Source organism: Oryzias latipes, chromosome 18, assembly GCF_053564925.1.
Source record: "Oryzias latipes strain Hd-rR chromosome 18, Olatipes_Hd-rR_3.1".
In the NCBI taxonomy this organism is placed as follows: Eukaryota; Metazoa; Chordata; class Actinopteri; order Beloniformes; family Adrianichthyidae; genus Oryzias; species Oryzias latipes.
The window spans coordinates 920,001-930,000 of NC_136254.1; the positions used below are offsets into that span (position 1 = coordinate 920,001).

Genomic DNA, 10,000 nt, shown 5'->3' on the forward strand with positions numbered 1-10,000 from the left:
TGTTCCCGTTTGTGTAAATAAATGAGGATGATGATGATGTGTCTGGTTCTTCATCAGGTTAGGTCAGTTCACTGGTTTAATGAAACTTTGCTTAATTTATTTATGAATATTTAGACATGGAGATAAGCCCCCTGAGCTGCGACATCTCTTGTTTAAAGGGGTTCTCTGTATCACATGTCTACAAAAGTAGACCAGACAACACATGAACAGTAGAATCTAGCTCACAGTGTGCACAGATTCCCTCACACTCACCCCACAAACACACCAGCTCTCCATTTTGACCCCGGCCTTCAATGACATCACACTAAATAGAATTCAAAGTGGATTTTATTTTGTTCCAGTTTGACTATGTCTTTGAGAAAAGCTTTCTGGGTAAAGTTTTGGGTTCCTCCTGGGAGCGCTCTGTGCATTATTCATGGAGGAGATCTGAGGCCTCGGCTCGGGTGTGGGGGGGCATTTGTGGATCAGTTACCTGCTCTTCAAGTCGCTTCTATCTGCACAAAGGCTACATCTTAGACCGAGCTTACAGACTTCCTGTCAGTAATAAAAAAAATCCAATAGTCTTTTTTCTACCGTTTGCAAACCACAGAGTGATGACAGGAGGTCTGTGCATTCGCTGGCTCAGGTTAGAGAGGATAGAAGACAGAAACTCTGACATTTCTGCTTTTAAGGAGAAAAGAAAGTGATGGTGAGTTTCAGTGTCACCACCATTGTATGTGTGATAGAAAAGGCGTTTGAAACGTCAACCGTAAAGTTTAGCAGGGGGCGGCCTTCTGAAGCAAAGTGAAGGTCTGTCCTGCTGGTCTGTCCTCCTGGACAGCATCACTGGTTTCCTGAACACCAGTCATGTTGCAGAAATCCTGATAGAGCGAGGTCCATCAGGGATCAACAGTTAGAGAACAAAGAGAATCTCTGGATCAGTACAAGGTTCTGTGAAGAAGATGATGATGAAGAATCACAGCAGTTTGAATCTGAGAGAAGAAAATGCAAAGCCTGTGTCATTGAGTAAATATGGTGAAAACAAAACTAGATCAATCAGTTCCAAAAGGACGGGTTTGACTAAACATCTCCATGTGTTTTCTGAAATTAGATACTGAAACCTTCTCAACAAACCGAAAACGAATTCAGCTTCCTGTTATGGATAAAACGTGTTTGACATGAAACCCTCAGGAAAATGATTTTGTAACTAGAAACAAGTATTCTGCACACCGAATATTTAGCATTTTCACTCTGTCAACTGCTTGAAAAGTGTTATCTTAAAGGGTCTATAATGCAAAATCAGCTTTCTGAGCTTTCAGTGTTTTTTCATGCTCATTCCTCATTAAAACATCCCCAAAGCGGTAATTTCAGGATGACTTTCAGGAGTATTCCTCTAAAAAACGGCTCTCTGAGCTCCAGCCCCTCCCAATCCATTAAAAGAGGTGGATCCTCACATTGTGACATCACAAAGTGAGAACAGCCCCTTCCAGGAAGAGTCTGCACTGCCAGCTCCGCCCCCAGGCTAACACACACCCCCACTTTCTCCTTGGAGCTAGCGCTGGTCGGCTAAACAGTTTCACTTTCTCTGAACGATATGAACAAAAGTTCAGATGAAGTTTGAAACGCAGACACACTGCTGAGACCGCCTCTAGGATGATGTCATCAAATTGGCGGTACCCACTAGGAGAGAAAGAGTCGTCTTACTTCCTGGTAGGAAAATAATTTACATTTTATAAAAAATGTTTTTTGGTGTGCCAAAGGTAATATATGATCATATATATATAAGGTTTACTCTGAAAGGCTAAAGAAAAGCAGGATGTAGGGTGTGTGATTGAATAACAACAACCGTCCTCTGTGTCATTTATTCAAGAAAACTCAATGATACATTTCATAACTTCATATGATAAATCCATTAATACATGTTTGTCTTTAACGCACATGAGCCTCTTCTTCCAGTGACTGATATTTTAAACACCAGAGTTGTTTTTGAGCCCCCCCCTGAGTAAATTTCTAAGTGTGTGAATTCAGCACTGACATGTGCATCAACAGTATCTTGGAGCCTGACGGCCACAGTTTGGAGAGGTCACACAGTCTGTCTGAGCGCCGTACAGAGGTAGAAACATCATCAGTGTCCACTCATCCTCACAACAGTACAGAGCACCCCCCAACCTGAAAACCAGCGGGGAGAAATGTGTGAAATCAGTCGATCTGTGGGATGTCACCTGTGGATCACTGCAACAAACAAAGGCTAACGTCCAGACGCTGCAGCTAAGCATTAGAAAAGGCTTGTATCATGTGAGAAATCAGAAGGTGGTTTATCTGTGCAAAGAAACACTCATTCGTTTCACCTGAGCCGCTCTACCGGCACTGAGCACTGAAACGTCTAAGCAAAAGACCGGGGGCTCCTGTAAAGTGCTGCAGACTCTTTGTCTATCCTTTGATCCTCAGAGCCTCATCTGTACAGAGGCGTTCTTCTTCCTCTATGAAGATCTCCCATTGGTGACTTCTTGACCAGCTTGTTTGCAAATTGTTGCTCAAATAATCTGTCATGTCAAACATTTTCAGGTTCTAACACCCCCATCCCACCCCAAAAGAAAAAAAAGCTATGCTAAGCTGTGTGCAAGCATAAAGAAGCTTTAAAGTGCACCGCTGCAACGTGGTCATCGTGAGCTTTTCTACAGAATTGTTCTCTAGTGTGCAAAGTGAATGCAAGGACATGTGCAGATATCAGCAACATACCAGAAAACACGTCAATCCCTCCTGTTTTCAGAGGTCTTCCTCATCACAACAGTTCTGCGCAGTCTTCCTCATCTCTGCTGGAGCGAGCTATCCGGGTCAAAGACACCTTCAGACATGCAGCTCCATGGATCAAAGCGGGCCTGTAGCCAAAACGCCTCACATTTTCAGGTCTTCATGTATGCAGAAACGGTCGGATTTCTCCAGAAACACTGCCATTATTTATTTACTATCATTCTAGGAGGAGGACTTTTGACTTAAGCCTGAATCTGGTCTAGAAGAACTAAAAAACACATCTTTAAGGTTTGCTTCCCCCGAAAAAAGGTTTTATTGCTGCGTAAAAAATGAGGTCAAGTCTAAGAAATCCCACAGTTCAACAAAGAGGTCTACGACTAAAATTGGGTCATTTTACCCATAATAATAATTCAGATTCCAGGATTCTATACGTTTCATGAAACTGTAGAACTGCAGTCGACTGCCAGAGGAACCATTGGAGAAACCAGACGGAAAACACCTCTTTCATCTCAAGCTCGTCAACGTTTTCAATGTTCCAGCAAAACAAGCCCCCCCAGTGTCCCACACAGACCTGAAGGACGCGTCTCACTGGTCTGCTTACAACCAGCTGATGACGCCGTATTGCTAAAAATCTATGGATCCCAAATCTGTCTGTGGGTTAAACAGAAGTTGGATTGAACTGCAGGACGAATCTAGACACAAACAAATGGAAAGAATGGCGAGCACCTCCCTTTGCATTGGCGTGTCCCTGTCCTCACACGAGCGTTCAGCTGACGGGCCTGAGGAAGCAGGTCAACTGGGAGAAACAAATTTCTCATGCAAATTTCCTGAACACGCCCTGAATTCTGTCACCAGAGCGAGGCGCCACAGCTTCTGCAAGAGAACGCGCCCGCCAGAAAGACCCGGAGCAAACCTGTCCGAAAGGCGGGAAAAGCCCGCTGAGGTGTTACTTTTGGAGGTTTGAACAGCCGATTAGCAGAAGACTGCTGCCCTGCTTCTGTCAAGAGTTTAGACAGTCAGATTTCTATTAAAGGGTCTGTATGTCATTCAAAAAGCGTGTTATTAAATCCACGCCTGCTTTTCCGTCAGGTCACGTGGCAGAGGAGGAAGAGGAGGAAGAGGAGGAAGCAGATAACAGTCCTTCACAAGTGCTTAGAAAGAAAAGGAGGAAGCTGGTCTGAAAGTGCAGCAGCCTCAACAGTTAGCTGGATTTTTGGGGCTGAATGAGGAAGTTTGACTTTTACGAGTCGTTTAGTCCCCATAAGAGCTTCTGTCTGCTAGAAATGTCTGTTTTCTGCAGAACGTTAAGCTCCCCTTAGCATGTAGCATACATTAAATATCTGCATTAACAAAACGCACTCATCACTTTCTGCGTCTTTCCTTCAGACAGAACATCTATTTTTTCTGTTTTGCCTTTTGTTTTTTTACTTTCCAGTAGTTTTTGCAGAAATTCCTGAACTTTTCTGGGATTTTTTCCAAACTTTAACCGTTTAACGTCTGTGAGCTGAGCTCCTCATGCCACAGACTGCATGAAGGTTTTCACAGTGGAAGTCAGGAGCCGTCCCACCCAGCTTTGTCCTCACATCTGTTGGTGTCACACGTGACCCCGACCGCCGTGAGCGAGCGCTCGCTGTGCTCGTGAACGCAGCCAGGGGCGTGCCAACCACACCAGCAGCACGTGCATGAGAGCATTTCACATTTATAGAAACTATCTGGAGAAGATGGCTTTTGGATGACAGGGCGAGTCCGACTGGCCCCCACAAAGTGCTTCTTTTTATTTAAGGCGGCCTGCGCCGCCACTGTCTGTAAGGCCGGCCCACTTCCTGCTGTGGGCCGCAAAGAGGAAGAGATAATTCCTGCAACGCAGAGGAAGGTGAAACGAACACAAAGCATTCATTGGAAGAGAAACAATAACCTGAACAAACCAACAGAACAATGAGCGGCAGCTGAAGGTCAGCAGCAGTGGTTTCCTCTGACCTGCAGCTCAGAGGTAGTTTCTAAAAGTCTGGGTGGAACATGACTGACACACAGACGCTCTGCATCTTCCATCTTCTCATTGAAAGGCTTTTCTGTCGTCTTATTGCGTCTTGCGCCGCTCCTTGTCCAGCTGGTCTCCCTGTGGTCCGTACAGGCGGTTAGCTCGCCACGAGAACCACAGGATGATGGAGACGATGGCGGTCTGGAGGAGCAGCATCACCCCGTAGGTGGAGGACAGGGTTGGTCCCGACAGGCGGGAGAGGCTGTTGGGGGGCAGGACCAGGTCCGGGTGCAGCAGGATGGCCCGGACCTCGGCCTTGATCATGTGGAGCTCGTCCAGGATGGACAGGAAGGTGCAGCAGTGGAACCACTGGTGGCTGTGGCCCCAGATGTCGAAGCGGCCCGGGGCCAGCCGCTCCGGCAGCTTGCTGATGTTGAAGAGCGCCGACGCCAGCAGCCACAGGCAGTGGCGGTAGAAGAAGCGGGACATGGTGGAGGAGGATGACGAAGAGGCAGCAGAGTGAGGGGAGCCGCTGAGGAGGCGGTAGAAGATGGGCGTGGAGGAGACCAGAAAGGGCAGGAGGAACACCAGGGTCCGGATGATGTAGCGATGCTGCCTCCACCTCTGGCGAGTGTTGCAGCACGACAAGATGCATATGATGGCTACGACGAAGGCGCTCGGGATGTAGAGGGTCTCAAAAAACACGCTGAGGTCTGGCGTCAGCGCAGCTCCGTCACCTCCGTCCCTCACACCCGAAAACGTGTCGTTTAGAGCCCCCTTATCTGCCACCCCGGCCCGAGGGTGGATGTAGTAGTAGTACGCCAGCGAGGAGCCCACCGTGTAGGCGCTGATGGTGCCGTAGTCCACAAAGAAGCAGACTTCCCGGACCACCAGAGACATGGAGTTCAGGAGGTGGGCCATGCTGCTGGCCATCAGGAGGCAGAACACCCCCATGAAGTAGTTCCACAGGGGGTAGAAGAAGGGCGCGCTGCTGCCGGGGGCCCCGTTCCAGCCAAACACCTCCACGAAGTAGTAGGCAAATATGAAGACGGGCAGGAAGTGCGTCCAGAAGTTTCCGGTTTCGTTGGTGGGCCTGAAGGCGGACAGCAGACAGTCCCGCAGGCTGTAGTTGGGGAAGCGGTAGCCCGTCAGGATGAAGTTCTCGATGACCCGGGGCGGCACGTCAGTGTGCCTCAGGAGAGGCTGTCCACAGTTCAGCAGCATGGCGAGGTCCAGCAGAACTCTTCAGAACTTTGGTGGACAGACAGAGCAGCAGGCTGCCTAAAGGGGCGGAGCTAGGGTCCGGTCCAGGGGCTCAGGTCCCAGAACACTCGGACCTATTGCTTAGGTTCCTCTTGACCCGCTCGGAGGCTCCTGAAGGTCAGCGGAACCTCCGGCGGACTTTGCATAGGACTTCAGGCGCGCGGACACCCGCTCAGGTTAATCATCGCCACGGTCACGTGACCTGTTATGCATAGTTCTGCAGCGGAGAGGAAACGGAGCGCTGTGCGTGTTTGGAGGCTGCGCCGCTCCCGCCCGCTGTGCCCGCGCAGAGGAGAGGTCCTGAAGATGAGTCCACGCAACTCTGCGGTATGTAGGTCACGCGGGCCGCCGGCGCGGCGTCGGTCTGCGGCGGGCTTCCGTTCCGTCCAGATCCTGCAGCCTGTGTCCCGCTTCCAGTCCATTCAGAGTCCATCCCGGCGCAGTGCGGGGCGCCGCGGAGGTAAGGACACGCGTCGGTGCGGGAGAGCAGCTCCGCGCGCCGGTGCGCAGTCCTGTACCGGAAGATCACCGTTCACTTTTATAACCGGGAAGGAGCCGCAGCGGATCCGCTACCGGCATGCCCACTGTGCGCGAGCCGAGCGGGACACTTTGACAGGTTCTAGCGTCAAGGCGCGCGCGCTGCGGGGACGCGCTTCCGCCGGGGCCTTTCAGAATAAAAGCTGCTGGCTGTGATGTAATGCTTGGCGGAGGTCATGTGCGCGTCCACGTGGCCTCACAGAGTCTGAAGGCTCCAGCTACGTTCAGACATGAGAGAAGCATCAGAGCTGTCAAAGTCAAACTAATGGGGCGTTTTGGTTTCCCCAAACTGCAGAGAGGAGCCACCAGAAAACCAGCAGGTCCAGGTTCTGACACCAGAACCTGGACCTGGACGGGTATTTGGACAAAATACAGAAGAATTTCTGAACACAAAGAAATAAACCCTTTTGCTATCTAAGGCACTTCAACATTGAGAGTTGGGTCATGAAATCTTTCCACCTTTATCCACCTTTGTCATGGTAGGGAGAACACCTCAATGGAAGGGGGGGGGGGGGGGGGTCATCTGAGATATAGCACAAGGGTTACAATGCTATAGCACAAAAGCCGTAAAACACCACAGATGAGTGACGGATCCCAGCAGAGCCTGCATGCAGTCCTTCAGCCCAAGTGTGAGTACCCAGACTCCCTGCAGCAAGTCCTGACGCCCGTTGGCTACACCCACGGCGCACGCCAGCCGCGGCTGACGCCCATCTGTCATGGCAGAACTTCGGACTCCGGTGGCATCTGGCAAGTTGGGGAGACAAGTGAGGAGGGCGTCCTCAAAGTCCAAATGTGCCGCATCAGTAATGCATGAAGCAGCATCCAAAACAGAGGAGCCAGACGGCAAACAGCAGTACGAGTCAGTGGCACCTGTGCACGCAGCCAGGGGGTGGCCAACACGAGTCACTCGAGTGGCAGAAACGGTTCAGTGGGAACGGGATGCCCAAAAGGCAGTCAGGGCAGAGCATCACCCAGCCTGAGGCAGCGCTCAGCCAGCAGGCTGAAAGCCGCCTTTGTAAGGCCTCTGCAGGTAAGCAGCTGGAGCGCACAGGTGGAATAAAGTGAGACTCCACACCAGGAATGAACGGACTTCAGAAAGAAGGTTTGAGCAAACTGAAAGGTTCCCCACCGTGGAGTATCTGGCTCCTCCGTAAGAAGAGAGATTAGACTTCCATACAGACCAGAACATCCTAAATGAAATGTAAAAAGTGATTTAAGTGAAGTAAATCACATGTCTAAATCCTCTCATTGTATTTTTCAGGTCAAAGTCGTGCAGCTTTCAAACATTCTCTGGATCTTACTCATGTCAGTCACATCTGAACACGTTCTTGTTCTTTAACTGTATTTGAAGATGTTTCATTCCCGTTAAACAACCAGAACAGCATTTTGTGTCATATTTGATGAATAAAACAAGCTCCTCAACATTTTGGGATGTTAAAGTTGCAGTTAAACAATACTGACATTCATTTTATTCAGTTCTGTTGGATTATTTATTGTTGACTTTAGTCCTCAGCTCAACAAGATGCTTTCACCCCTTTAAGCGACTAGAGAATCCAACCCAAAGATGTCACAAGACATTTTTAGGCTGTGTCATGCATTCTGCACACAAACTGATTTGAATCAAGAATTTCTTGATTTCAGTTTCAGAGATCTAGACTTTCAGTTTTCAAAAACCCCAAATTGGAAAAGCTTAATGATGCAGTCACATAAGAAATGTTAGAACAGCCAGATTGGATCAGCTACAGTCACACCTGACTCCCGGCACATGCTAGTGGGAAGCTCTTATTTTGAAAGTGAGTCTCTGATCCCGTCCCGCTGCCTCTGAAGGCGTGACGTGCGTGTTTTTGACAAAGATCTGAACTCATTTGAAGGTTTGGACCGATCTGGTCGGTCGCTCTGCGTGAGACTGAGGTGGGCTTCTGGACCATGAGGATCGGACGCAGAAGGAGGCGCGCGCAGAAGCGCTCGTGCAGCTCGCGCGCGCTGCTCTGCTCATCCAGTTATCTGCTTAAATGCACAGTCTGTTCCTGCTAGATAATCCCTCACAGCCCCACGGTGCACTCCTGCCCTGCAGCGGGACGCACTGCCTGTTCAGCCGCCTTTAGCAGCTCCATGAGTCACGCGCGTCTTTTCTCATATTTGTCTTTCCAGGTTGTAGATCTTTCTAAAGGCCCTGAGCCAAAGCAAAGGAGCCCTTCAAACACAGCATGAGAGCTTATTTCATGATGAATGTAGTCCTTCCTTCATCCCACACCGAAAAACAGGACAACTGTTTCTGAAAACAACCATGAAAGTAGAAAATATCAAAATGACCTAAAACTAGAACGCATCTCCAACAAGGAAGTGGCAAAAAGCCAATATTTGGGTCGGTGGCTTCAGTGAACCAGCCCTGGTCCACACTGGAACTCATATCTGTGTGGACCAGATGTCAGGAAGTCTTTGAACTAGGATTTAAGAATGGAAAACAGGAGGGAACATTTTCCATCCCTCTAAGGAATAGAAGCATGCAACATGTCTGTGCAGAGCCAGCCACAGCATACCATGTTAATGAGACACTGATGGTGTGTCGTAACCATGCAGTGACGGGATGGATGGCTCTACATTTATACTTTATGAATTTATCATAAAAGGTCTGAATATGGAATACGTTACTAATTAAAGCTCCAAGGAAGGAAGAAAACGAATATTACAACAACAATAGAGGACAAAGTCAAAGTCCAGAAGTCAATAAAACATAAACACGCAGAGAAAAATAAGGAAACTGGAGAAAGTTTCAGCTAAAGCCAAAACCCAACTTTTCAACTGTTAAAACCGTTTTTCAGACTTCAGTCTGCAGAACAAAAAAACCCCAAACTTTTTGTATCTTCAGGATTTGGACGGCTGCCTTCCTGCAGTGTTGAGTAAAGACTCTCTAAGAACCAAAAACAAAATGACTTGAGGACAAAGCAACCATAAGGTAGCAGAAAATGTAACAATTAGTTCCATCCAAAAAAGTTGTACTGGAGCGTCAAGTCACTGCAGAACAGCTGACTTTGTAGAAAAGGTTACCGACTGAGTTCATGAAGCCAAAGGAAGTAGTTAGAACCACAGATTCCCAATGAGTCATCCTTATAAACACTGAAGCCTTGTATGGAAGTTGAGGACGTCATCAGTTTTATATCACTCTTTTCAAATCTGACATAGAGTCATAATTCCTGCACAAAGTATTTATGTCAGTAATTACATCAGAGGCTACAGGCGAACAACCTCAAGGAACAACATTCAAGCTTTGATGACAATGACACTGAAAATAAAACAGTTAATTGGGTTGCTAATTAATGAAATCAGTGACCATCTTCCAGTCTTCACAGTATATGATAGTAGTTATGTCAACCACAGGTTGCATTTCTCAATGGGATACAGAAGAATTAAAACAGAAACCTCCATCAATGCATTTAAAGCTGAGCTACTTGAGCATAATTGGGATGTGATTCATCAAAAAGAAACTGTTGA

General features: G+C 48.2%; 1 protein-coding gene across 1 annotated transcript; it reads right to left on the reverse strand.

Annotated features, from left to right (window-relative positions):
- Nucleotides 1-1,826: 1,826 nt before the first annotated feature.
- On the reverse strand, nucleotides 1,827-6,616 carry paqr9 (progestin and adipoQ receptor family member 9). Its single transcript, XM_011473431.4, has one exon. The coding sequence runs from the start codon at nucleotides 5,930-5,932 to the stop codon at nucleotides 4,808-4,810; it is 1,125 nt and encodes a 374-aa protein (XP_011471733.1). The 5' UTR covers nucleotides 5,933-6,616; the 3' UTR covers nucleotides 1,827-4,807.
- Between the last annotated feature and the right edge of the window lie 3,384 nt (nucleotides 6,617-10,000).